The 25,924-nt window shown below is 72.0% G+C and overlaps 5 protein-coding genes across 5 annotated transcripts; 3 read left to right on the top strand and 2 right to left on the bottom strand.

The window, feature by feature from the left end:
- Positions 1–1,718, top strand: FLRT1 (fibronectin leucine rich transmembrane protein 1; the record flags this gene model as incomplete). Its single annotated transcript, XM_072881565.1, is given in 3 exon segments — positions 1–1,367; positions 1,369–1,401; positions 1,403–1,718. Coding segments are annotated over 3 exon segments (1,716 nt in total), but the record flags the coding sequence as incomplete, so codon positions are not given.
- A 1,456-nt stretch (positions 1,719–3,174) lies between these two features.
- On the top strand, positions 3,175–9,336 carry STIP1 (stress induced phosphoprotein 1). The gene is made up of 14 exons (XM_072881353.1): positions 3,175–3,284; positions 4,467–4,676; positions 4,755–4,896; positions 5,431–5,572; positions 5,929–6,094; positions 6,297–6,423; positions 6,511–6,613; positions 6,705–6,825; positions 6,908–7,004; positions 7,085–7,209; positions 7,394–7,430; positions 7,570–7,673; positions 7,751–7,923; positions 9,107–9,336. Exons 1-14 carry the CDS (start codon positions 3,276–3,278, stop codon positions 9,177–9,179), a joined length of 1,629 nt encoding a protein of 542 aa, XP_072737454.1. The 5' UTR covers positions 3,175–3,275; the 3' UTR covers positions 9,180–9,336.
- A 497-nt stretch (positions 9,337–9,833) lies between these two features.
- LOC140660584 (fermitin family homolog 3-like) lies at positions 9,834–16,827 on the top strand. Its single transcript, XM_072881564.1, is given in 16 exon segments — positions 9,834–10,115; positions 10,885–11,118; positions 11,598–11,722; positions 11,916–11,954; positions 11,956–12,059; positions 12,468–12,570; positions 12,762–12,869; positions 13,453–13,488; positions 14,017–14,066; positions 14,209–14,330; positions 14,596–14,702; positions 15,126–15,226; positions 15,228–15,348; positions 15,576–15,700; positions 16,002–16,143; positions 16,313–16,827. Coding segments are annotated over 16 exon segments (1,866 nt in total). The 5' UTR covers positions 9,834–9,913; the 3' UTR covers positions 16,460–16,827.
- Positions 16,610–19,420, bottom strand: TRPT1 (tRNA phosphotransferase 1). The gene is given in 8 exon segments (XM_072881563.1): positions 16,610–16,797; positions 16,962–17,072; positions 17,155–17,211; positions 17,301–17,475; positions 18,016–18,032; positions 18,035–18,172; positions 18,581–18,662; positions 19,298–19,420. Coding segments are annotated over 8 exon segments (891 nt in total).
- An 809-nt stretch (positions 19,421–20,229) lies between these two features.
- SCYL1 (SCY1 like pseudokinase 1) lies at positions 20,230–25,924 on the bottom strand. Its single transcript, XM_072881562.1, is given in 15 exon segments — positions 20,230–20,239; positions 20,343–20,580; positions 20,878–20,950; positions 21,262–21,450; positions 21,530–21,685; positions 21,987–22,100; positions 22,324–22,431; positions 22,502–22,660; positions 23,026–23,181; positions 23,533–23,623; positions 24,020–24,077; positions 24,080–24,230; positions 24,465–24,587; positions 25,396–25,536; positions 25,776–25,924. Coding segments are annotated over 15 exon segments (1,908 nt in total). The 5' UTR covers positions 25,917–25,924.

Below are 25,924 nucleotides of genomic sequence, written 5' to 3'. Positions count from 1 at the left end.
CCCACCTGGGCCCTGACAGCCTTCACCCTGGCCGCCCTTCGGGGGGGGAGCCCCCCCCCTTTCCCCTCCCCTCTCCTGACCATCGTCACCGCCGTCACCATCATCACCGTCACCGCCGCCGCCTGTCCTGCCGTCTGCCGCTGCGCCGGCGGCCGCGTCTACTGCAACGACCGGGGCTTGACGGCCATTCCCGAGGGTCTCCCCCCCGGCGCTACCACGCTCTTCCTCCAAAACAACCGGATTGGCGACGCCGGCATCCCGGCGCGTTTGGGTCACTTATCGGCGCTCAAAGTTTTATATCTCTACGCTAACGCCTTGGAGCAATTGCCGGCATATTTGCCGCCGGCGCTGCGGGAGCTGCACCTCCAGGAGAACAACGTCCGCGGGCTGTGCCGACGGGCGCTGGCGCGAGCGCCGCTGCTGGAGCGCCTGCACCTGGACGACAACTCGGTCTCAGCCGCCGGCATTGAAGAAGACGCCTTTGCCGAAAATCGCCGCTTACGGTTGCTATTTTTGTCCCGGAATCACCTCAGCAGCGTCCCGCCGGGATTACCGCCGGCGCTGGAGGAGCTGCGGCTGGACGACAACCGGATTCACACCATCCCCCTCCGCGCCTTCGAGGGCCTGCCGGCGCTTCGGCGCCTGGTGCTGGATGGGAACCTGCTGGCCAACCAGCGGATGGCGGACGACACCTTCAGCCGGTTGGTCAACCTCAGCGAGCTCTCGCTGGGGCGAAACGCGTTAGCGGCGCCGCCGGCCAACCTCCCCCGCGCTCGCCTCCGCCGGTTGTCCCTCGCCGCCAACGCCATCAGCCACGTCCCCGCCGGCGCCTTGGCGCGGATGCGGTCGCTGGAGCGGCTGGATTTGTCGGACAACAACCTGACGACGCTGCCGCGGGGGCTGTTCGACGACCTGGGGAGTCTGAGCCACCTGGGGCTGCGGAACAACCCCTGGTTCTGCGGCTGCAACCTGGCCTGGCTGAGGGACTGGCTGCGCCGCCGCGCGCCGCCGGGGCTGGAGGTCAAGGGGCTGCTGTGCCAGGCGCCGGCGCGCTTACGGGGGCTGGCGGTGGGGGAGTTGAGGGGGGAGATGGATGCTTGCGCCCCCCCCGCCGCGCCGGGCGCCGCCGCGGCATCGCCCGGCGTCATGGCGGCGGCGCCGGGGGTCGTGGCGGCGTCGCCAGGCGCCGCCGCGGCCTCGCCCGGCGTCATGGCGGCGGCGCCGGGCACTGCGGCGGTGGCACCGGGGGTCCCAGCGTCGACGGGTGGCCTGTGGGTCCAGGCGGCGCCGGGGGGGGCTCTGAGGGTCCGGTGGCCCCCCGCCCCCCCGGGCGCATCCTTACGGCTGAGTTGGTTACGGCCGGGGGGGGGGGGCGGTGACGGAGACGTTGGTGCGGGGGAGCGGGGGAGTACGTGGTGACGGCGCTACAGCCGCGCGCCGCTTACCGCGTCTGTCTGTCCGCCCTCGACCCCCCCGGCATCGCCACCCCCCCGCTTTGCGCCCAGGCTCGTGCCGGCGGTGAGACCCCCCCGGTGTCCCCGGGGCCCCCCCCGCCCAGGGACGCCCCCCCTGCGCTACCCCCGGCAGCGGCGGCGGGGGGGGCGGCGGCGGCGGCGGCCGGGGTGGTCTTGGGGGTCCTGGGGGGGTGGTGGAGGAGGAGGAGGAGGGGGGGGCGGGGGCTCCCCCCACCGCCCAAAATCGGGGGGGCCTGCCCCTAAGACCCCTGCGGACCCCCGAGGAGGGTGGCATCCGCACCGTCTTCCCCGCCCCTCCCCCGCCGCCCCCTCCCCCCCCGCTGCCCCCCCACGGCGCTCGGGGGTACCGGGGGGGGCGGGGGCCGCACGGCGGCGGGGGGGGCGTGGGGTCCTGAGGAGGGGGGGCCCCCTCTTTCTGGGACCCCCCCCACGTTGGGGACCCCCTGGGGATATGGCGGGGCAACCCCGTTTTGAGGACATTTGGGGGGATCCCCCCGGGGTTTTGGCGAGGAGGGGTCCCTCTGCCCCTCCCCCACCTCCCTTTTGGGGGCATTTTGGCTTTTTTTAAGGTGTTTTTCCGGCGCCGCTGCTTTTCGGGGGGAGAAAAGGCGGATTTGGGGCAGGAACGGTTTGGGGGGAGTGGACCCAGGCGTCCGGGGCCCCCACGGCCCCCGAGAGCTCCGAGAGGACCCCGGCGCCCGGGCCTGGACAAGAGACCGGGGTGCGGGGACCCAGGCGCCCGCCCCCCGCGGCTTCGGGGCGGACCTGCGCGTGTCAAAGTGCCCCCTCCCCGCGAGGTGCCTTCACCCCTCCCCCGCCCCCAGCCGTTGGAATTGGGGGAAAAGGACCAAAATCAGGAAAAATCGACCCAAAAGGGCCGAGGGGCGCCCCTCCCCCCCCAATAAACCCAGCCGCTCCTTTTCCCGCCGGCGCCTCTTTCCCGGACGCCTGGGGGGGGGACGGGACTGGGCTGGGTGCACACGCGTGTGCAACGGGGGGTGCACACGTGCGCGAGGCGCCCGTCGCGTGGGGGTGGGGGTGGGGGTCTCGCGGGGGCGCGCAAGGCCTCGCTCGGGGGAGGGGGCTGTCACACGGGGGTCGTGGAAAGGTCACGGGGGGGAGGGGGGTCGCGCCAGGGTCACGTCAAGGTCACACGTGTCCGTCCCCCTCCCAAGGGACGCGGGCGTCCGCCCCTCCCCCAGCACGCACTCGGCGGGAGGTGGGGGGAGGGACCCGAGCCCCCGCCCCTCCCTCCGTGGCCCGCCCCCCCTTTGGCCGCCCGCCAGTCGGTGGCGGTCTCGGAGTCCCCGTGCAAGCCCCGCCTCTCTGGTGCACGCCCCGCCCCCTTCGGTGCAAGCCCCGCCCTTCGCTCCCCTTTCCCCGGGAGACACGTGTGGCAGCGAGGCCTCCGCGCCGCCAAGCGGCGCACTCCCGCCTCCGTCCCCGTTTCCTCCCCCTCGTGATTGGCACCGCGCGCAGCCAATGGGAGAGGTGGAAAATTCCAGAAGGGAGGGAGGGCCCCCGCCAATGGACGGCCAGTGCCGGTCGTCGCGAGCAATCGGCGCTCGGGGGCGGGCCCTGACGCCGGCTTCCGGCGGGGAGGCGGGGCTGGGGGGAGGCGGGCACCGCTTTCCTCGTCGGCCAATGGAGAGGCGGGACCGCAGCCGGCGGCCAATGGAAGTGCGCGCGGGGGCGGGCGGGCGGGGCCGGCGGCCAATGGGGCTCGGGTGGGCGGGGCGCCAGGCTTCTAGCAGCTTCCAGAAGGCGGCGCGTTAGCGGCGGGAGCGGAGCCGGGCTGCCATGGAGGAGGTGGGCGGGGGTCCGGGGTCCCGGAGGGAGGCGGAGAGGGGTTGGGGAGGGCCGAGGGGTTGTGGGTCCCCCTTAAGGGGTTTGGGGTCCCGGAGCGGGGCCTGGGGGGAGGCGGGGAGGGGGTCTGGGGCGGCTCGGGGACCCGGAGCAGAGCAGGGGGGGATCGGGGGGCCTCTGGGGGGTTCCGGGTGGTTCCGAGGGGCCTGGGGGTCCCTGAGGGGCTGGGGGCACTGGAGGTCCTGGAGGGAGGTGGAGAGGGGCGACCGGGGGTGTCGTCTTGGAGAGGCCTGAGGGGGCTGGGGTCACGGGGCGGGGCTGGGGGCCCTGAGGGGGCGAGGGATGGGGGGAGCTCGGGGGCCCTGGAGGGGCTGGGGAGGAGGCGGAGAGGGGGCTTGGGGGGATCCTAAGGGTGTTTGGGGTCCCAGAGCGGGGCTGGGAGGGGGGTTGAGGGTCCCTGGGGGTCCCCTTCATCTTCCTCACATTCTCTTATTGCCCCCACCCCCCTTTTTTCTTCTCTGGCCCCTCCTCTTCCTCACTCCCCCTCGTGCCCCTCACCCTCCTCGCACCTTCATCCCTGTTGCACTCATTCACCTTCCTCCCACCTTCCTCCTCATGTCCCTTCTGCTTCTCATGCCCCTCATCTTCCTCACATCCTCCTTCCCCTCCCCCCCCGACTTCCAATGCTTGTGTTCATCCTCCTCCTGGGCCCTCACTTTTCTCATCCTCCTCTTCCTCACACCTTCGTCTTCATTGTGCTCTGCTATATTTTCCACGTGTCCGCCCTCTTTCTTACACTCTCCTGTTCCTCGCATGTTCTTCCTTGTGCCCCCTCCCGCTCCTCTTCATCACACCTTTCTCCTCCTCATGGTCCTTCATCTTCCTCCCACCATTCCCCCCTCTTCTTTCTTGCCCCTTCCTCACCCCCTTTCCTCCTCCATTTTACCCCTCTCACTCTTCACACCTTCCTCCTCCTCGTGCCCCTTGTCTTCTTCTTTGCCCCCTCCTGTTTTTCTCTCTCGTGTCCCTTCATCTTCCTCATGGCTCTTCCTCTTCCTCGCACTTTTTTCCTCTCATGCCCCTCCTCTTCTTCACACCTTCGTTCTCCTTGTGGCCATTCATCTTTCTCCCATCCTTCTCCCATCCTTCTCCCCTCCCCTTCCTCGCTTCCTCCTCCCCCCACAGGCACAGGAGCTGAAGGAGCGGGGGAACCGGGCGCTGGCGGAAGGGGACGTGGCGGGGGCCCTGCGCCATTACACGGCCGCCATCGCCCTGGACGGCCGCAACCACGTCCTCTTCAGCAACCGCTCGGCCGCCTACGCCCGTCAGGGCGACTACGCCCACGCCCTGGCCGATGCCTGCCGCACCCTCGAGCTGCGCCCCGACTGGGCCAAGGTGGGTGGGGGGAGCACCCGTGGGTGACCCCGGCCGTGTCGGCCCCGGGGGGCTCACCTTGCCTCCCCCCGAACCCAGGGGTACTCGCGCAAGGCAGCGGCGCTGGAGTTCCTGCATCGCTTCGAGGAGGCCAAGGCGGCGTACGAGGAGGGGCTGAAGCACGAACCGGGCAACGCGCAGCTGAAGGAGGGGCTGAGGGGGGTGGAGGCACGGCTGGCCGGTACGGGGGTCCTGGGGGGATTTGGGGGCTAGGGGGCCAGGGAGGCGGTGCTGAGGGGGTTGGGCCTGCGAAAGGGGGTTCTGAGGGGGCTGGAGGGGCTGAGGGGAGCGAAGGCATGGCTTGCCGGCACGGGGAGTCCTGGGGGGATTTGGGGGGCTGGGGGCCAGGGTGGTGAGGGGGTTTGGGGCTGGGAAATGGGGGCTGCTAGGCACGGAGGGGCTGAGGGGGGTGGATGCCCAGCTGGTGGGGCTGCTTGCGGGTCCCAGAGTCGGTCCAGGATGGGCCCTGAGTCAGTCCAGCGGGTCGCTGAGAGGTTTTAGGAGGCTCTGAGGGGGTTTGGGGTCCAGGAAGGGGCTGGGAGGGGGTGTGAAGAGGTTTTGGGGTGTCAGAGTGGGTCTGGAGGGGGGTGCTGAGAGATTTTGGGGTCCCGGGATGGGGCTGGAGGGTTCCTGAGAAGGTCGGGGGTCCCCGAGGAGGGTACAAGGGAGTATGGGGGGTCCCTGACACCCCCTCGTGTCCGTCCGCCCCCCCCAGAGCGGAAGCTGCTGAACCCCTTCAGCGTGCCGGACCTGTACGGGCGGCTGGAGGCGGACCCCCGAACCCGGGCCCTGCTGAGGGACCCCGAGTACCGGCAGCTGCTGGAGCAGCTGCGCAGCCACCCGGCCCAGCTGGGCACGTTAGTGAGGGGGACGGGGGGCAGGTTTTGGGGTGCTGGGGGCCTTGGGGCAGGAGGGGGGGCTTTGGGGCTGGTTTTGGGGAGCTGGGGGGGGCTTAGGGGCAGCTTTTGGTTTGCTGGGGGGTATCTGGGGTGCTGGGAGGGCTGTAGGGCAGGTTTGGGGGGTCAGAGCAGTTTTTGGGGTGCTGGGTGACCCTGGAGGGCTTCACCACAACTCGTGTGCCAGGGTGGCTTTATGGCCGGTTTTGGGGTGCTGGGGATGTTGGAGCAAATCTGGGGCACAGAGTCCCCCCTGGAGGGGGTTGGGGTACAGATTTCGGGGTGCAGCCCCCCCAAACTCTCACTGTCTCCCCCAGGAAGCTGCAGGACCCGCGGGTGATGACAACCCTGAGCGTGCTGCTGGGGGTGGACCTGAGCGGGGCCGAGGAAGAGGAGGAGGCCCCTTCCCCACCCCCCCCGCCCCCTCCCCAGCCCCCTGCCCAGCCCCCCCCGCCCCAGGAGCTCCCCGAAAACAAGAAGGAGGTGAGGGGGGGTCCGCCAAAACCGGGGGGGGCGGTTGGGGAAGCATTTTGGGGTGACCGGCCCTGCCAAACCCCAGGCACAGTGGGAGGAGCTGGGCAACGCTGCCTACAAGGGGAAGGAGTTCTAGGGGGGTATAGGGCAGGTTTTGGGGTGCTGGGCGTTCTAGGCAGGCTTTGGGGTGACCCGTCCCCCCAAACCCCAGGCGCAGAGGGAGAAGGAGCTGGGCAACACTGCCTACAAGCGGAAGGAGTTCCCCACCGCCCTGGCTCACTACACCCGCGCCGAGGAGCTGGACCCCACCAACATGACCTATGTCACCAACCAAGCAGGTGAGTGACCCCCAAAATCCCCCAAGCCCCCCAAAATCCTCTGAGCACCCCAAAATCCCTCTGAACCCCCTTTTTTCTCCCCTACAGCTGTCTACTTCGAGACGGGCGACTACAACCGCTGCCGAGAGCTGTGTGAAAAAGCCATCGAGGTGGGGCGGGAGAACCGGGAGGACTACAGGCAGATTGCTAAGTGAGTACAGCGGGATTTGGGGGGTTAAAAAAGGGGGTGCACCCCCAGCAGCCCCAAACCTCTGCCTGTACCCCCAAAATCATCCCCACAGGGCATACGCTCGCATTGGGAACTCGTATTTGCGGGAGGAACGGTACAAAGACGCTGTGAACTTCTACAACAAGTCATTAGCCGAGCATCGCACGCCCGATGTGCTCAAGAAGTGTCAGCAGGTGATTTGGGGGCGTCTAGGGGGGGCCAAAAAAGGGGGTGCAGTCTCCCCGGACCCCCCCAAAACCCCATATTTCTCTACAGGCAGAGAAAATCTTAAAGGAGCAGGAGCGGTTGGCGTACATCGACCCCAACCTGGCGCTGGAGGAGAAGAATAAAGGCAACGAGTGTTTTCAGAGAGGTAACGGGGGGTCTTGGGAGGGCGAAGGGGCCCCCCCAAATCCTTAGTAACCCCCTGCCCCCCATCGTGGCCCCCCCCAGGGGATTACCCCCAGGCCATGAAGCACTACAGCGAGGCCATTCGCCGCAACCCCCACGAGGCCCGGCTCTACAGCAACCGCGCCGCCTGCTACACCAAGCTGCTCGAGTTCCCTCTGGCCCTCAAGGTCTGGGGGGCTGGGGGCTGCTTTGGGGGTGCAGGGCTCAGCTGGGGGTCCTGGGGGGCTGGTTTGAGGGTGCAGGGGGCTGCTTTGGGGGTACAAGGCTGGTTGGGGGCAGGGCTTGGAGTTCTGGGGGGCACTGGGGGGCTGGTTTGGGGGCACCTCTGACCCCTCCACTTCCCCCCTGCAGGACTGTGAGGAGTGCATCCGCCTGGAGCCCTCCTTCAGTGAGTGCGCAGGGGGGCTGCTCCTGGGGGGGCTGGTTTGGGGGCGCCTCTCCTTCCTCTGCCTGTACCCCCTCCTCCTCCTCTGCCTGTTCCTCTGCCTGTACTCCCTCCCCCCGCCTGCCCATCCCTCTGCCCGCAGTCAAGGGCTACACCCGGAAGGCGGCGGCGCTGGAGGCCATGAAGGATTACAGCAAAGCCATGGACGTCTACCAGCGCGCCCTCGACCTCGACGCCGCCTGTAAGGTGAGGGTGACGCTCTGCCGCCGCCCCCGCCCCGCCGCCGCCCCCCGCTGACGTGTCCCCGTCCCTGTCCCCCCCAGGAGGCGGCGGAGGGCTACCAGCGCTGCCTGCTGGCCCAGTACAACAGGCAGGACACCCCCGAGGAGGTGAAGCGCCGTGCCATGGCCGACCCCGAGGTGCAGCAGATCATGAGCGACCCCGCCATGCGCCTCATCCTCGAGCAGATGCAGAAGGACCCCCAGGCCCTCAGCGAGTGAGTGTCCCCCAGTGTCCCCAGCTGTCCCCGGGTGTCACTGTGGGTCTGCAAGGTGTTGCGGGGTGTTGCTGGCCACCTCGTGGCGCTTGCTGAGGCTTCGAGGGGACACCAGAGCCCTCCTGGAGCTGGCAGGGACTCCCCAAGGAGTCACTGAGTGTCCCCAGAGTGTTACAGAGTGTTATCGGCCACCCCGTGGCGCTCGCCAAGTCTTCAGGGGGACACCTGGAGACCTCCTGCAGCTGGCAGCGTATCCTCAGGGTGTCAGCAGTCACCCAGCTGTCCCCAAGGTGTCGCCAGGGGTCCCCAGGTGTCCCCGAGGTGGTATGGGCTGTCATCAGCCACCCCACGGCGCTCACTGAGTCTTCATGGGGATGCCCAGAGCCCTCCTGGAGATGGGGGGGGGGGGGTCCCCAGGATGTCACCAAGTGTCCCTGAGGTGTCACGAGGTGTTCTCAACCCCCCATGGTCCTCACTGAGTCTTCAAGGGGACACCCAGAGCCCTCCTGGAGCTGGTGGGGGGTCCCTGAGGTGTTGCGGAGTGTTACCGGCCGCCCCACGGCACTCACCGAGTCTTCAAGGGGATACCCGGAGCCCTCCTGGAGCTGGCAGGGGGTCCCCACGGTGTCACCAGTGTCCCCACGGTGTCTCCAGCACTCCCCCGGGGTGACGCCAGCTGCCCCACGGTGCTCACTGAGTCTTCATGGGGACACCTGGAGCCCTCCCGTAGCAAGGGGGGGTCCTCAACGCGTCAGCGGGTATCCCGAAAATGTCAAGAGTGTGTTCCTGGCATGTCAGGTGTCACAGGGTGTCCCCAACATGTTACAGGCAGTCAGAAGGTGTCCCTGACGTGATGGGGTGTTACAGGGTGTTCCTGGTGTGACAGGGACAGCTCCTGATGCCCTGTGACACGCTGGGGACACCTCCATGTCACAGGGTGTCCCCAATACATCATGAGGTGTCACAGGAAGTCCGCACACGTCAGGGCGTGTCCCAAGTACATCAGAGGTGGCCCCGATGTGTTGGGCGTAACGGGGCGTCTCAGGACACCCCGCAGCCCCCCCTCTTTGTCTCTCGGCCTGTCCTGGTGTCCCCTGCAGCTGCGGGGGTCCCTAGGGCCGCTGTCCCCACATGCCAGGAGGGGGTCCCTGTGTCTCCCCCTGATCCTTGTGTCCCCACCCAGGCACCTGAAGAACCCCGTCATCGCCCAGAAGATCCAGAAGCTGATGGACGTGGGGCTGATCGCCATCCGGTGACGTCACCCCCCGTCCCCCCCGGGGACCCCCCCGACCCCCTGGGGATGTGGGTGTGGGGGGTCCCGGGGGGGTTGGGGGGTGCTGCCCCTCCCACCCCCCCATCTTGTGTTGGTTGTGGGGGGCCGTGACCCCCAATAAAGAGCGGAGCAGTTGCCAAGCCCGGCCTCTGTGGGGTGGGAGGTGTGGGGCCCGAAGGCCTGGGGGTGGGAGGTGGGGGCCTGAACGCCTGGGGGGTAGGAAATGGGGGGCCCAGACACCTGGGTCCCCTCTGGGGAGGATTTGGGGGCCCGGATGCCTGGGTCCCCTGTGGGGAGGGTTATGGGGGGCCTGAACGCCTGGGTCCCCCTGGGGGTGGGAAATGGGGGCCCAAAGGCCAGGGTCCCTCTTGGTGTCTTGGGGGTGGGTACCTGGGGGCACACGGGCGCCTGCCTCCCTTCTGCAGAGGGGGGGTTGAGGCTGGGAGCGGGGCCTGGGCCCTCCCAGCTGAGGAGGGGGGGCGGGGGGGGCTCCCCACGCTGGGGACCCGGGCGCTGGGGCCCCATAGCCGCTAGCGGGTGCGATGGCGCAGGGGACCCAGGCGTCCGGGCCCCGCGGCTCCTCCCCGCCTCGACTTCCTCTGGCGCGGCAGTGGGGGGGTTGGGGGTGGCGTGGGGTGGGGTGAACCGGGCGTCCGGGGCCCCCTTCCCCCCGTGGGGCGGGGCAGTGGGGCGGGAAGGGACCCAGGCGCCCGGGCGATGGCGGGGCTGAAGACGGCGAGCGGGGAGGCCATCGACGGCTCCTTCGAGCTGCAGGTGGAAGTGGAGGAGGGCGATGCCGTGGGGCAGGCCGGCCCCCCGGCGCCCCCCGGCCCCCCAGCAGCCCCCCGCACCCTCGCCCTCCGTGTCACCGGGGACCTCCACGTCGGCGGCCTCATGCTCCTCATTGTGGAAACCATCGGTGAGCGACCCACAGCGGGACAGGCGGGCTTGGGCGTTCGGGCCCCACATCTCTAGGCCCTATGGGGAAGGACCCGGGTGTCTGAGCCCCACATCTCTAGGCCCTATGGGGAAGGACCTGGGTGTCCCAGCCCCACATCTCTAGGGCCCATGGGGAAGGACCTGGGTGTCCAGGCCCCACATCTCTAGGCCCCATGGGGAAGGACCTGGGTGTCTGGGCCCCACATCTCTAGGCCCTATGGGGAGGGACCCGGGTGTGCAGGCCCCACATCTCTAGGGTCCATGGGGAAGGACCCGGGCGTCTGAGCCCCACATCTCTAGGCCCCATGGGGAAGGGCCCGGGTGTCCTGGCCCCCCTGCCGTGGGCATCACGCGGTGCTGAGTGGCGGTGGGTGGGGGCAGGATCCGGCCCCGGGGGAAGCCCAGCCCTTATCGGGGTGCCCTGGGGGTCCCCCGCTTCCGTGTCATGCTCCCAGTTGTCACCCCCCCCCCCCCGTGTCACCCCACTGTCACCCTCTGGCCGGGGCGATAAGGGAACTGCAGGATATAAATAGCCGCTCCGTGCCCCCGATCCCCCCGCGGTGGTTTGGGGGTACAGCAGGGCCCCCGCATAGCACCCCGTGGCACCCCCTAACCCCCATAGCACCCACTCACCCCGCTCTAGCGCCCTGTAACTACCCCATAGCCCTCTTACGACCCCCTTAGCACCCCCCAACTCCTCACAGCCGCCCTGCGGCCCCCGTAGCCCCCCGTGACCCCGGTGTCCCCAGGGGTGCAGCGGGACTGGTCGGACCACGCGCTGTGGTGGGCGCAGCGGCGGCAGTGGCTCCTGCGCCCCGGGCGCACCCTGGACGCGCTGGGGGGCGGGGGGGACGCCCGGCTCCGCTTCGCCCCCCAGCACCGACCCCTGCGCCTGCGCCTGCCCAACCGCCGCCGCCTCCGCCTGCGCCTCTCCTTCGCCCAGCCCCTGGCCCACGGCGTCGCCCAGGCCTGCCGCCTGCGGGGTGGGGGGGGTGGGGGGCAACTGAGGGGGGCTGGGGGTTATGGGGGGGCTGGGGAGGGTTATTGGGGGGGCTGGGGGTTATGGGGGGGGCTGGGGAGGGTTATTGGGGGGCATGGGGGGCATTGGAGGGGCTGGGGTCGATGGAGGGGGCTGGGGGGCTGGGGAGGGTTATTGTGGGGGCTGGGGGGCATCGGGGTCCATTGGAGGGGCTGGGGTCGATGGAGGGGGCTGGGGGGCGATCGGGGGCTGGGGGTTACTGGGGGGCTAGGGAGGGTTATTGTGGGGGCTGGGGGGCATGGGGGTCCATTGGGAGGGCTGGGGTCAACGGAGGGGAGCTGGGGGCGATCGGGGGCTGGGGGCCTTGGGGGCCGTTCGAGGGGCTGGGGGCTGCTGGGGGTCTGAGGGGGCTTTGGGGAGCATGGGCAGGGGCAGGGGGCGATGGGGGTCCCAGGGCTCCCCGCGTGACCCGGGCTGTCGCAGGGATCCGCCACCCCGAGGAGCTGTCGCTGCTGCGGCCGCCCGAGGAGGAGGGGGGCGGGGAGGAGGAAGGGCAGCGCCGCCCCCGGCCCCCGACCCCGACCTCAGCCACCTCCTGCTGCCCTCCGGTGAGCGCGCGAGGGGGGCGGGCGCGCAAGGGGCCGCCTGGGCCCGGGCTCAGGCGAGGCCCCCCCTCCCCCCATGTGAGCCCCCCCATGTGAGCCCCCGTGCACGCCCGTGTGCAGCCCCCGGGACCCTCGTGCAAATCCCACGCACGTACTTGTGCCCCCCCCCCGGTGCAAGCCCCTGTGCCCCCCGCAGGCGAGGAGGGGTCACGGTCGGAGCCCCTCCCCACCTGCCCCCGGCTGCTACCGGATGCTGGTGGCCCCTCGGGGGGCTGGGCCCCATCGCCCCTCCCCGGCCCCCGTGGGAACCCCTGCTGCGCCGCGCCCGCCTGCACGCACGGTACGGGGGGTCTGGGCAAGGGGGGAGGCAGGTTGGGGGCAGCCGTGGGGCAGGGTGGGGGCAGTTAGGGTACAGGCTGTGGGGCAGTTGAGGTGCAGGGTGGGGGCAGTTGGGGTACAGGCTGTGGGGCAGGGTGGGGGCAGGGCTGTGGGGCAGTTGGGGTATAGGCTGTGGGGCAGGGTGGGGGGCAGGGCTGTGGGGCAGTTAGGGTACAGGCTGTGGGGCAGTTGGGGTGCAGGGCTGGGGGCAGGGTGAGGGGCAGGGTGGGGTGCAGGCCGTGGGGCAGTTGGGGGGCAGGCCGTGGGGCAGTTGGGGGGCAGGGTGGGGGGCAGTTGGGGGCAGGCCGTGGGGCAGTTGGGGGGCAGGCCGTGGGGCGGCCGGGGGGCAGGGTGTAGAGCGCCCCTGCAGGTGGCTGGACTCCTCGCGCCCGCTGCTGGAGCAGGACGTGGCCGACGACGAGGAGCTGCTGCTGCGCTTCAAGTACCACTGCTTCCTCGACCTCGACCCGCAGGTACCCCCGCCCCGCCCCGCCCCGCGTCTGCCCCCCGCTTTCCGCACCCCAAATACCCCCTGGGCCCCCCCAAGTTCCCCCCGGCTCCCTCCCCCTCATCCCTAAACATCCCCCTGGGACCCCAGGTTCCACCCAGACCCCCTCCTGGGCCCCCTCGCCCCCCTCAGCGTGTCCCCCCGTGTGCCCCCCAGCGGGACGAGCTGCGCCTGGCCCTGCTGTACGAGCAGGCGCGCTGGGCTCTGCTGACCGAGGAGGTCGACTGCACCGAGGAGGAGATGATGCTCTTCGCCGCCCTGCAGGTACCCCACCCCCCCGCACCCCAAAACGCCCACGGAACCCTCCCCAACACCCACGGTTCCTCCGGGGACCCTCCAGACCCACCTGGATCCCCACGGAATCCCCCCCCAAAATGCGCCCCCCACCCCCCTGGTTCCCCACAGACAACCCTGGATCCCCAAAACCCCCACATATCCCCCCGGACCCCTAGGCCCCCCAAAGCTCCCACATACACCCTTGGACCCCCCGGACCCCCAAAACATTCGTAGACCCCCTGGACTCCCACAAACCCCACATGCCCCCCAGACCCCACTGGACCCCTCCCATACCCCCTGGATCCCCCAGAACATTTGTAGACCCCCGGGAGCCCCACAAACCCCGCATACCCCCCAAAAATCCCCACAAACCTTCCTGGACCCCACAGACACCCCAGACCCCCACAGACACCCCCAAACACCCTGGATCCCCAAACACCCCTAATGCTCCCAAATACTCTCCCTGGGACCCCAAATGCCCCTGGGGCCCCCTGATCCCCCCTTGCCCCCCCCGGGACCCCACAGCTCCCCCCCAGCTGCAGGGGCCCCTCCTGACCCCCAACCCCCCCAGTACCACATCGATGAAGTGGGGGGCAGCGGGAGTCAGGCGGGACTGGGGAGGCTGGAGAGCACTGGGAGGCACTGGGGGCACTGGGGGCTCTTACAGGCAACCTGGAGGGACTGGGGAGGCTGGAGAGCACTGGGAGGCACTGGGGGGGCACTGGGGGGCTCTTCTGGCCACACTGGAGGGACTGGGGGAGGCTGGAGAGCACTGGGAGGCACACTGGGAGGGGGGGCACTGGGGCTCTTCTGGCCACACTGGAGGGACTGGGGAGGCTGGAGAGCACTGGGAAGGCACTGGGGGGGGCACTGGGGGCTCTTCTGGCCACACTGGAGGGACTGGGGAGGCTGGAGAGCACTGGGAGGCACTGGGGGGCACTGGGGGCTCTTCTGGCCACACTGGAGGGACTGGGGAGGCTGGAGAGCACTGGGAGGCACAGGGGGGGGCACTGGGGGGCTCTTCTGGCCACACTGGGAGGGACTGGGAGAGCCCTTCTGGCCACACTGGGGGGACCAGGAGGCACTGGGGGGGCACTGGGAGATACTGGGAGTCACTGGGGCCGGATGTCCCCAGGAGGAGCTCACCACCGTCCCCGAGCTGGCGGAGGAGCTGGAGATCTACAGGTACCCCCCGAAGCCTGGGGCCCCCCAGACGCCGGGGTCCATGGGTGACGGGGGGCCGGGACGCCTGGTCCCCGCGGGGCCGTGGCAGGGGGGGGTCGGGCCCGGACGCCTGGGCCCCCCCCGGACGCCTGGGTCCCCCCAGGCCCCGCAAGCTGACGCTGCGGGGGTTCCGCCCCACCTGGGCTGTGCTGAAGGAGACGTCGCTCTCGTACGGCCGCAGCCCCCCGACCCCGGGGGAGCCCCTGCAGCAGCTCAACCTCAGGGGTGAGACCCCCGACCCCCCCCGGGACACCCCAAACCCTCTGGGGCCTCCTGAGGCCCCCCAGGACTCCCAAATCCCCTGAGACACCCCCCTCCCCCCCCAAATCCCTCCTGGGACACCTAAGATGCCCCTGGGACCCCCAAGTCCCCCAGAGACACACCCCCCCAACCCCCTCCTGGGACACCTGAGACCCCCCGGTCCCATCCGCCCATCTCCACGGGTCCCCCCGAACTGCTGGGTCCCCCCTGGACGCTTGGGTCCCCCCAGGCTGTGAGGTGACCCCCGACGTGGATGTGGGGGCGCAGAAGTTTTGCATCAAACTGCTGGTGGCGGCGCCCGAGGGGATGAGCGAGATCCAGCTGCGCTGCCGTGACGTGAGTGGGGCGGCCGTGGGGCGGCCGTGGGGCTGGGGAGCCGCTGTGGGGCCAGGGGACTGCCCGTGGGCGGGGGAGCTGCTGTGGGGCCGAGGGCTGTGGGGGACTCCAAGGGCTATGGGGGTGCCCCACGGGGTAGCAGGGTGCTGGGGGGCGGGGGTCCCAGGGGTCTGACACCCCTCGCCCCCCAGTATGCCCACTGGATAATGGGGGGTGTCCTGGGACTTCGGGGGGTCCCAGAGTGTGGGGTGGGGGCTGGGGGAGGTCCCAGGGCGCCGTTGGGAGTCCTGGGGGAGGGAGGGGCAGTTGGGGGTCCCAGGGAGGTCGGGAGGTTCTAGGGGGGATTTGGGGGTGTCCCAGGGGCTTTGGGAGGTCCCAGGGGGCTTTTGGGGGTCCCCAGGGTCTGACCCCCCGTGCCCCCAGGCCACCCAGTACGCGCGCTGGGTGGCCGGCTGCCGCCTGGCCTCCCGCGGGCGCTCGCTGGCGGACGCCTCCTTCGGGGCGGGGGCGCGGGGGTGCCGGGGGTCCTGGGGCTGCAGCCGGGGGGCCCTCGCTGCCCCCACCACCCCCGGGGCCCCCGCGCCCCCCGCCGGATCCCCGGGTGCTCCTGGCCCCCCGCTTCCAGCGCAAGGTCAAGGCCAAGCAGGTAACAGAGCCCCCGACCCATCGCCACCCCCTGAGCCCCATAGGGATCCCCTGCCCCATAGCCACCCCTCTGGCCCCATGGCATCCCCTGCTCCATAGCCCCCTGCCCAGCCCATCTTCTTCCCCCCAGCTGCTCCCATAGATCCTGGGGATCCTCCAGCCCCTCCCTGCCCCCCAACCTCTGCCCTCCAACTCCTGCCCCACACTCTGCCCCACACTCGCCTCCAGCTCGTGCCTCGCATCCTGGAGGTCCTCCACCGCGTGGGGGCGCTGTCGCCGGCCCAGGCCCGGCTCCGCTTCCTGGAGGCCTGGAGGGCGCTGCCCGGCTTCGGCCTGGCCTACTTCCTCGTGCGGTAGGGGAGGGACTGGGAGGGACTGGGCAGCATGGGGAGGGGACGGGATGTTACTGGGAGGCACTGGGAATGGGTTGGGAAGCACTGGGAGGGACTGGGCAGCATGGGGAGGGGATGGGGGGGTTACTGGGAGGCACTGGGAATGGGTTGGGAAGCACTGGGAGGGACTGGGCAGCATGGGGAGGGGATGGGGGGGGTTACTGGGAGGCACTGGGAATGGGTTGGGAGGGACTGGGCAGCATGGGGAGGGGATGGGGGGGTTACTGGGAGGCACTGGGAGAGACCCAGGCGCCTGGTGCAGGTTCAAGGGCAGCCGCCGCGACGAGGTGTTGGGCGTCGGCCCCTCCCGGCTGCTCCGGCTGGATCCCAGCACCGGCAGTGTCACCCGCGCCTGGCGGTACAGCGCCCTGCGCCAGTGGAACGTCAACTGGGACACCCAGCAGGTACTGGGGGGACTGGGAGGCGGCGGGAGGGGACTGGGAGTTAGGCTGGGCGGGAATGGGAGTGGACGGGGAGAGAGCGGGAGGCACTGGGAGCGAGCTGGGGAGCGCTGGGAGCGGACCGGGAGGGCTGGGGGGGCCCTAGGAGGTGACAGCAGCGCCTCCCCCCCAGGTGACGCTGGAGCTGGAGGGGGAGGTGACGCTGGCGCTGTCGGTGCTGTTGGCCCCGTGCCAGACGCTGCACGAGTTCCTGGGGGTACCTGTGCCTGGGGGCGGCAGCCGGGGCAGCCCCTCGACCTCCGCCTCTTCCACAAGCTGACGGGGGGCAGGAGCCCCTCTGAGCCCCCTCGTGCGAGGGCCCCCGAAAGTTGGCACCAGCCTCAACCCCCCCGCTGCGACACCCCGCTCCCAGCACTTGTGCACCACCGCCCCCCCCGCGAGGCGCTCGTGCGACCCTTGTGAACAGCGGTCAGGGCCGGGAAGGGTTTATTGGCTTCTGTCGGGCACCGGAGTCCTCGTGCGAGGGGCTCACACCCCCCCGGCCCTCGTGCAAAGGGCTTTCGCTGTCCTCGTGCGAGGGGCTCACACCCCCCCGGCCCTCGTGCAAAGGGCTTTCGCCATCCTCATGCGAGGGCCCCTCCAGCGGCAGCAGACACCCTGGGGGGTAATAAAGCAGCTGTTACCATGGCAACGGCCTGGGTCTCTTTTTTTTGGGTGGGGGGTGGGGGGGTAGTGGGGTCTTGGATGCTGGGGTGCCTTGGGGTGGGGGTTGGGGTCCCCCCCCAACCCCTGGGGCTGCCCCCCAGCTCTGGGGTCCTCACGGTGTGGGCGCAGCTGCAGGACACGGAGGAAGTATTCTGGGGGGAGTCGTCCCTCGGCGTCCCCCGGCGTCAGGATCACCCCGTTGGCTGAGCGGAAAAAGGGGATCCCCTCTGCAGGGGGTGCGGGGGGGTCACCCGGGCGCCTGGGGTCGTCGTCGTGTCCCCCCCCCCCGACGCCTGGGTCCCCACTCACCCGCCAGCGCCCGGGGGCCGTCGATGATGATGGCGATCTCCGAGTCCGGCCTCATTCCTGGGGGGGATTTGGGGGGGGGGGGGGTCAGGGGTGCCCGGACGCCGGGGTCCCCTGGGATGGGGGTGCCCAGAGGGCGGTGACCTCACCGCTGCGCACGCCGGGGTCCCCGGGGAGGCCGGGTGCCAGGTGGATGTGGGTGCGCCCCATGGGTGCCAGCCCCCCGGCACGAATAGGGGCCCAGAGGCGGCGGCGGGTGCCGTGGGCCAGGGTGGGGGGCAGCGCCTCGGGGGTCCGCAGGGGCGTCAGCTCCAGCTCCGGCACCTGGGACCCCCAAGATACCCGGCACCCCGACTATCGCCCTGGGCCCCACTCTGGGGCACCCCAAAGGCCCCCAAATCGCCCAGGGATCCCCACGCCCACCTCTGCAGACTCGTAGTGACCCCAGACCCCCCTGGGAACCCCAAGATTCCTCTCTAGAGCCCTCCAGGGACCCCCAGAGCCCCCAAGCCTTCCCTCTGGAGCCCCCAAATACCCCGGGACCCCAAGATCCCTTTCTAGAGCCCCCTCAAGGACCCCAAATCCCCTGAAGCACCCCAGGGACACCCCAAATCCCCTCTGGAGCACCCCAAGTCCCCCTGGGACCTCCAAGATCCCTCTCTAGAGCGCCCTGGGGACACCCAAATCCTCCAGTGACAGACAGACACACAGACACCCCCCCAAATCCCCCTGGGACCCCCAAGCCCCACCTCTGGAGCATCCCAACCCCCCCTGGAACCCTAAGATCCCTCTCTAGACCCCCCCAGGGACCCCAAATCCCCCTGGGACCCCCAAGCCCACCCTCTGGAGCCCCCAGCCCCCCACCTGCAGGGAGTGCCCTGGTTGGCGCGGATGCGCAGGGGGTCGGGGCGCAGGGCGAAGCGTCCCTTGGGGTCCGCAGCCACCAGCCGCCGCACGTCCTCCTCCGAGACCCCCGCGGCGCGCCGCAGCCGCAGCAGGGCCCCCACCTCGGCGAAGCCGTCTGCGCCCCCGAGCCCCCGCCACGGGCCTGGGGGTGGGGGACTGGCGGTGCCGGGGGCACAGGGGGCTCCGGGGGGTTAATGGGGTCCAAGGGAACATTTGGGGGATCCCAGGGGACATCTGGGGCGGCCCCGGGGCATTTTGGGGGAGGCCCTGGGGAGGGGTTTGGGGTCCCAGGGGGCATCTGGGGGTCCTAGAGGGTGGTTGGGGATCCTGGGAGTCCCAGGGCGGGTCACGGGGGCCGGGGGGCACATGAGGGACCCAGGGAGCAGCTGAGGGTGGGGGTGAATTTGGGGGGTCCCGCAGCTCCTCTCCGGGGTCCGAGGGGGCGTTTGGGGGGGTCACGAGTGGGTCCATGGGGCAGTGGGGGATCCCGGGGGCAGTCGGGGGTGGGGGACACGACACGCACCCGGCCCCATGGGCAGCCCCACGGCCGCGGCCCCGCGGCGCAGGACGTAGCTCAGCGCCTTCGACAGCCGCACGGACGGGTCCTGGGGGCCGGAGACCTCTGGGTGCCCCCCGCGGGCCGGGTCCCCTCCGCGGGCCGGGTGCCCCCCACCCCCCTGGGTCCGCGCCCCCCTTGGGTCTTCCCCGCTCGCCTGGGTCCCCCCACCCACCGGGACGTGTGTGTCCCCCTTGTCCCCCCCCGCTCTCCTGGGTCTCCTCCCCTTGAGGTCTCCCCCCTTGCCGCCCCCCGCTCTCCTGGGGTCCCCTCCCCTTGGTCTCCCCCCCCTTGCCCCCCTGCTCTCCTGGGTCTCCCCCTTGCCCCCCCGCCCTCCTGGGTCCCCTCCCCTTGGGTCTCCCCCCTTGCCCCCCCCGCCCTCCTGGGTCCCCTCCCCTTGGGTCTCCCCCCTTGCCCCCCGCCCTCCTGGGTCCCCTCCCCTTGGGTCTCCCCCCTTGCCCCCCCCCGCCCTCCTGGGTCCCCTCCCCTTGGGTCTCCCCCCTTGCCCCCCCCCGCCCTCCTGGGTCCCCTCCCCTTGGGTCTCCCCCCTTGCCCCCCCGCCCTCCTGGGTCCCCTCCCCTTGGGTCTCCCCCCTTGCCCCCCCCCCCGCCCTCCTGGGTCCCCTCCCCTTGGGTCTCCCCCCTTGCCCCCCCCGCCCTCCTGGGTCCCCTCCTCCCCCCCAACCTCCTCCCGCCGCCGCCGCCGCCCCCCGGTCGGCGCTCGCGCCCTCCCCGCCGGCCATGCGCCACGACGTGCCCTCCCACGTGACACCCCGCCCCCACGTGACCACGCCCCGTTCCCCGCCATCACCACACGGGGGCGCTGTCGCGTCCGCGGTTTATTGCCCCGCCCCCCGCCCCGCCCCCCTCAGTCGAGTTTCCGGGCCCCCAGTTTGGGGGCCCCGGGGACCCCGGCGTTTGGCCTCCAGCTCCCGGCGCCGCTGCTGCTCCCGCTGCCGCCGGCCCGAGCCCGGGGGGACCTGGGGGGAGGGGGGGCACAGGGGTCACAGGGGGTCACAGGGGTCATGGGGGTCCCAGGGAAAGGGGGATTCGGGGGGCCCGAGGGGGATGGAGGAGCCCGGGGAGGGCAGGGGTTCGGGGGTGCTGGGGTACCCCCATGGGGGCGGTCCCGAGGGAGGGGGTCCCAGTGAGGCAAATGGGGCCCCCTGGGGGGGTCCCGGGATGGCTGGGGGTGCCGGGGGGTCCCGAGGGGTGGCAGGGGGCTGGGGGCCCGGGGGGGGCTCACCCTGCTGGCTGGGCAGCGCCTCCCAGGCGTCCTCGGTGCCCCACTCGCCCCCCACCCCCCAGCCCCCCTCCCCCTCCTCGTCGCCCCCGGCTGGGGGAGGGGCAGTGGGGGGGGGGTCCGGCAGGGGGTGTCCGGGGGGCTCTGGGCGAGCCCCCACATCCTCCTCGCTGCTCGCAGGGGGCTCCGGGGCAGCTCCATGTCCTGGGGGACACACACAGGGGGGACAGGGGATGCCATGCCGTACCCCTCCCCACACCGTCACGCCCCCTCCCCCCGCACCTCACCTCCAGGCTGCCCCAGTCGTCGTCCCACCCGTCAGGGTCCTCCAGGGGGCTCCTCGGGGGCGGCTCTGGGGGGACAAAAGGCGGGGGTCAAGGGGTTCTGGGGGTCCCCAAGTGTGGGAGGGGTTCGGGACCCCCGTGGAGGAGAGTTGAGGTCCATGGGGGGCTGGGGGTGGGGAGGACCCCGAGGGGCGGGTAGAGACCCCAGAGGGCATTTGGGAACCCTGGGGGGTTGGGGGACACTCACCTTTGGGGGCTGGGGGCCCTCGGCGGGGGTCTGCAGGGGGGTCGGCGAGGGGATCTGCGGGGGGGCCCCGGCCTCGGCCCCCATCAGCCGTGCCGTCAGGGACGTGACGCCGGTGACGGCCCAGGACACGGCGGCCCCCAGCGCCCCCGCCCCTGACCCCGGACCCCCTGGGGCAGCAGCTGCGCTGGGGGGGTCTGAGGGAGGGAGGGAGGGAGGGGTCACGGGGTGGTGGAGGGGGCACCCCGAATCACCCCCTGTCCCCCACCCCCATGTGAGTCCCCAATGTCACCCCCTTACTGCCCCCCGAAGCCCCCATATATGTCCCCCCAACTGCCCCGCAGCCCCCATGTCCCCCCATCCCTAACCCCCCCTTCTCCTCCCTCCCCCAGGACCCCTATTTCTCACCCCTGCCCACCCCTTCCTCCCCTCCGGCCCCCCCAATTCTTGGCTTCCCCCCAGGGTCTCCCCCACCCGGCCCCCCATTCTCTCACCCCCCTCCGGGGCCCCCCCGGATTCGGTGGCCGCCTCCAGCTGATCCAGGAAGCTGCGGATCGCCCGGAAAGCCTGGGGGGAGCCAGGGGGGCGGGGGGGGCCCCCGACAGTGAGGGACCCCCCCCGAAAGACAGGAGACTCCTCCAGCCCCGGTGACCCCAGGTGGGGACACCCGCCCACTGCCAGCACCCGCTGCACGAGGACCCAGACCCCCAGCACCCCCCGCAGCGGGACCCCCGGCACCCAGACCTCCCCAGCACCCCCACTGCAATGAGACCCCCCCAGCACCCATTGCATGAGCACCCTGACCCCCCGCACCCCTTGCAACGGGATCCCCCAGCACCCCCTGCGCCAGCACCCACCCCCCGGCCCCCGCCGCCCACCTGCTGCCGCACGCCGGGGTGGGGGTCGACGGCGAGGCCGCACAGGGCGGGCAGCACCTTCCCGGCGCACTCCTGGGGCGAGTAGCACCCGTGGGTGGCGGCGAAGGCGGCGACGGCGGCCGCCCGCGCCGGGGCGAAGGGGTCCCGCGTCGCCCGCGCCAGGGCGGGGGCCAGCACCCGCTGCCGCGTCTGGGGGGGAGGGGGCAGAGTGAGGCGGGGGGGGACGGGACTGCGGGGGTGGGGGTGCGGGGTGCCGGGGGGTGCTCACCTGGGGGGGCAGGAGGGGGCCCAGGCGCCCCAGGCAGAGCGTGGCGTTGCAGCGCAGGGGTCCCAGCGCGTCACCCGCCTGCACCCGCAGCAGCAGCCGCGGCAGCTCCTGCGCCCGGCGCCCCTCCCCCAGCTTGGGTGCCAGCAGCACCATCGACTGTGGGGGGGCGGGGGGCAGGAGGTCAGGGGGGACCCGGACATCCGGGGGGACCCGGGCACCCAGGTACTGGGAGGACTCAGGTGTCCAGGGGCAACCCAAGAGCTTGAGGGGGACCCAGGAGGTCGGGGGGGCCACATGGGGGAGGGGGGGCAGGTGTCCAGGGGAACCCACGTGTTTGGGGCGGGGGGACACACACGACACCCAGATGTTTGGAGGAGGGACCAGGGTGTTGGGGGGACCCAAGGGGGTGGGGGGACCCAGGTGACTGGGGGGGGTCCCCAGGGTGGGGGGCGCCCACCTTGCCGGTCTGCTCGCGGATGGCGGGGTTGGTGTCGAGGAACCCGTGGGCGACGTGGGGGAAGATCTGGGCGTCCACCGTCGCCTCGGGCAGGAACTCCACGTAGTCCTCCAGCTGGGGGACCCCGGCGGCCGGGTGAGCCCCCCCCCCGGACGCCCCCAGACCCCCAGGGCCGGGGGGACCCAGGCGGCCGGGTCCCCGACCCCCCCCCCTCAGCTCTCCCACAGCTGCCAGGGACCCGGGTGGCCGAGAGTCAAGGGAGGACCCCGGCGTCCAGGCCCCACGCGTTCGGGCCCCACAGAGGTGATGGGGCCCCACGGCGAGGACCCCTCCCCACCTGCTGCAGCAGCTGCATGCGCAGCGCCCGGTCCGGGGAGGAGAAGAGGCGGACGATGACGGGGACGATCCGCTCCTGGTACTCGGGGGGGTCCAGCGCCTTCGCCACCTGCGGCGACGGGGACGGGTGACGCCGGGGAGCGATGCCGCGGGGGGGACGCAGCGGGGGAGGACCCCACCTTGAGGAGGGGGGGCAGGGCGCTGGCGTCGGCACCGCCGAACTCGAGGGCCGCCAGCAGCCGGGGCAGCAGCTTGTGGCGGCGGAGGGGGCGGGGGAGGGCGTCCAGGCGGCCGCTCAGCTCCTGCAGGAAGGTCCGGCGCTCCGCGGCGTCCCGGACCTGGGGGGCACGGGGAGGGCGTCAGGGGCGGGGGGGACGGGGACGGGGACGGGCTGAGGATGGAGGGAGAGGGAGAGGGACAGAGAGCGGGATGGGGACAGGGATGGAGGCGACGGGATGCGGGCAGGGCCAAGGACAGGGGTAGGATGGGGAGGGAGAGGACGGGGATGAGATGGGGACAGAGACGGGACGGAGACCATCTGGGGCTGGGGACAGAGGGGACACGCCGGAGGCGGGAGACAGGGACAGGACACTGAGCACCTGGATGGGTCAAAGCTGGAGCGCCGAGGATGAGGACGGGGATGAGGGGACAGGGATGCAGATGAGGATGGGGACGGCGAGGGGACGGGGACGGTGCCACAGACCTGGAGCTCCTCGAGGAAGAGGCCGGTGCGGACGAGGGGGCAGGCGAGGAAGGCCCCGGGACGCTGCAGGCGCTGCAGGAGCTGCCCTGGCCCCGGCCGTGCCGATGGCTCCGCGGCCACCAGCTCGCAGAAGGGGGGGACCAGCCCCGCCGGCAGCTGGGGAGGGGGGAGACGGGGTCAGGGAACCCCGGCATCGGGGGGGGGTCCGGGGGGGGAACCTAGGGCACCGGGGGGGACCCAGGCATTCGGGGGGACCCATGGGTGGGGGACCCATGGGTGGGGGCCCAGGCACCCAGGGGGACCCAGGTGTTTTGGGGGACCCTGGTGGGTGGGGGGAACCCCAGGTGTCCGGGGGGGACCCAGGTGTTTTGGGGGACCCAGGAGTTCGGGGCACCCAGGTGGGGGGGAAGCACGTGTTGGGGGAACGCTGGTGTTGGGGGCGCCCAGGTGGGCGGGGGGGACCCCGGCGCTGGGGGGGGCCGGGGGGGCCCCAGCGTCCGGACTGACCTTGCCGAAGCTGCGCAGGGCCCCGGGCCGGGGGAGGGGCCCGTTGAAGACCTCCCAGATGAGGCAGCCCAGGCGCCACATGTCCCCTGCCCTGGGGACAGCTGTGGCAGCGCGGGGACGCGGGGACCCCACCGGTCCCCTCCGCCCCCCCAGAGCCCCTCACGGCCTCCTTCCCCCCACCCCCATGACCCCCTCATATGCCCGTGTGCCCCCCATGTCCCTCCCCAGCCCACACGTGTGTTCCCCCATCACCCTCCGCCGCGTCCCTCCCCGGGCCTCGTGCCCCCCTGCCATGACCCTCTGTGCGCGCCCGTGCTGCCCCGGCCCCCATGTCCCCCGTGTCCCCCCATGAGCCCATATGTCCCCAAGACCCCCATGTCCCCCCCATGACCCTCCATGTCCCCCTGACCCCCGTGTCCTCCCATGACCCCCAACGACCCCACGTCTCCCCAAGCCCCGTGTCCCCCCACGTCCCCCCACAACTCACCAGGGCTCACCCTGCCCTCGTGAGGAGTCGCTGAGCTCGGGGGGGTCCTGGGGCCGGGGGGAGACGCCGGGGGGCCGGGGGACCCCTCGCTGGCGGCCGCCACCCGCTCCAGCCCCCCCAGCTTCCAGTCACCCCCCGGGTCGACGAAGACGGCGTCCAGCCCCAGCGCGTGGTGCACCAGCCCCGAGGCCGCCAGGAAGGACAGCGCCGTCTGTGGGAGAGCTCAGCCGGGATCGGGGACCCCCCGGACGGTGGGGGACCCCCCGGACGCCTGGGTCCCCTCCTGAACGCCTGGGGTCCCCCACCCACCTGGGGTCCCCCAAATGCTTGGGACCCCATGGATGCTGAGTCCCCCCCACACACATCTGAGTCCCCCCAACACCGGGGTCCCTCCCAGACGCCTGGGTCCCCCCCCAGATCCCAGGGTCCCCCCCGCCCCCCTCACCAGGAGCTGGTGCAGCCCCCAGGCCACCTCCTGCTCCCCCAGGTCGCCCGTCGGGGGCTGCAGCCGCAGGTGCCGGCGCAGCGGCGTCACCGCCTCCGTCACCAGGTACAGGCACTGCTCTGTCTGGGGGGCCGCGGCGTCACCACACGCGCCCCACGTGTCGCCACGTCCCCCCGGGTCCCCCCACGTGCCCCTGTCCCCCCATGTCCCTCCACATCCCCACGCTGTCCCCGCATCCCCCCCACATCCCCCTGTCCCCCCCATGCCCCCCTGTGCGACCCCTCGTATCCCCCGCGTCCCCCCATGTGTCCCCTCGTATCCCCCCACGTCCCCCCTCCCTGTCCCCACGCCCCTCGTATCCCCCCACGTCCCCCCCATGTGTCCCCTCGTATCCCCCCACGTCCCCCCATGTGTCCCCTCGTATCCCCCCGCGTCCCCCCCGTCCCCACGTCCCCTCGTATTCCCCCGCGTCCCCCCGTGTGTCCCCTCGTATCCCCCGCGTCCCCCCTCCCCGTCCCCACGCCCCCTCGTATCCCCCCGCGTCCCCCGTATCCCCCTGCGTCCCCCCGTGTGTCCCCTCGTATCCCCCCACGTCCCCCCGTGTGTCCCCTCGTATCCCCCCGCGTCCCCCCGTCCCCACGTCCCCTCGTATTCCCCGCGTCCCCCCGTGTGTCCCCTCGTATCCCCCGCGTCCCCCCTCCCCGTCCCCACGCCCCTCGTATCCCCCGCGTCCCCCGTATCCCCCACGTCCCCCGTGTGTCCCCTCGTACCCCCCGCGTCCCCCATATCCCCGTGTCCCCCGTGTCCGCCTGCGTCCCGACAGCATCCCCCTGCCCCCCGTCCCCCTCTCCCCCCGCGTGTCCCCCATGTCCCCCACAGCCCAGCCCTGCCCCTGAGGCCCTGTCGCCCCTCGCGTCCCCCCGGCCGTCACCTCCAGGCTGTCCAGGTACCCCAGGACGCTGGGGTGCCGCAGGCTGCGCAGGCGCCGCAGGGCCGCCCGGGCCAGGGGGGTGGCGGCCGCGTCCCCCGTGCCCAGGCTGTGGGCGAACACCGACACCGGCGCCCCGTCCGCCTGGGACACGGGGACATCGTGGGGACGGGCACGGGGGCCGTGGGGGGAGACGGGGCAGGGGGTGGTGGGGACGTGGGGACACGGGGCTGGGGGCCGCGGGGACCCGGGGGAGCGGGGCAGGGGGACACGGGGACGGGGGGGGCGCCGAGGAGACGGGGATGGGGGACGCGGGGGACAGGGGCAGGGGGACACGGGACGGAGACACGACGTGCACACGACGGGCCCCCCCCGCCCCCCACCTTTCGCCGCCCCCGCAGCAGCCGCCAGAGCGGGGCCGGGGCCGCGTCCGCCGCCGGGTCCGGGTCCGGGTCCGGGTCGGGGTCGGGCGGGCCCAGCTCGAAGGGGAAATCCCGCACCGGGTCCCGGGAGAAGAGCCACATCGCGGGGG

This window comes from Ciconia boyciana, chromosome 16, assembly GCF_034638445.1.
Source record: "Ciconia boyciana chromosome 16, ASM3463844v1, whole genome shotgun sequence".
NCBI classification, from domain to species: Eukaryota; Metazoa; Chordata; class Aves; order Ciconiiformes; family Ciconiidae; genus Ciconia; species Ciconia boyciana.
The sequence above is the reverse complement of the archived record's forward strand: the minus strand, read 5'-3'. Positions and strand labels throughout refer to the sequence as shown.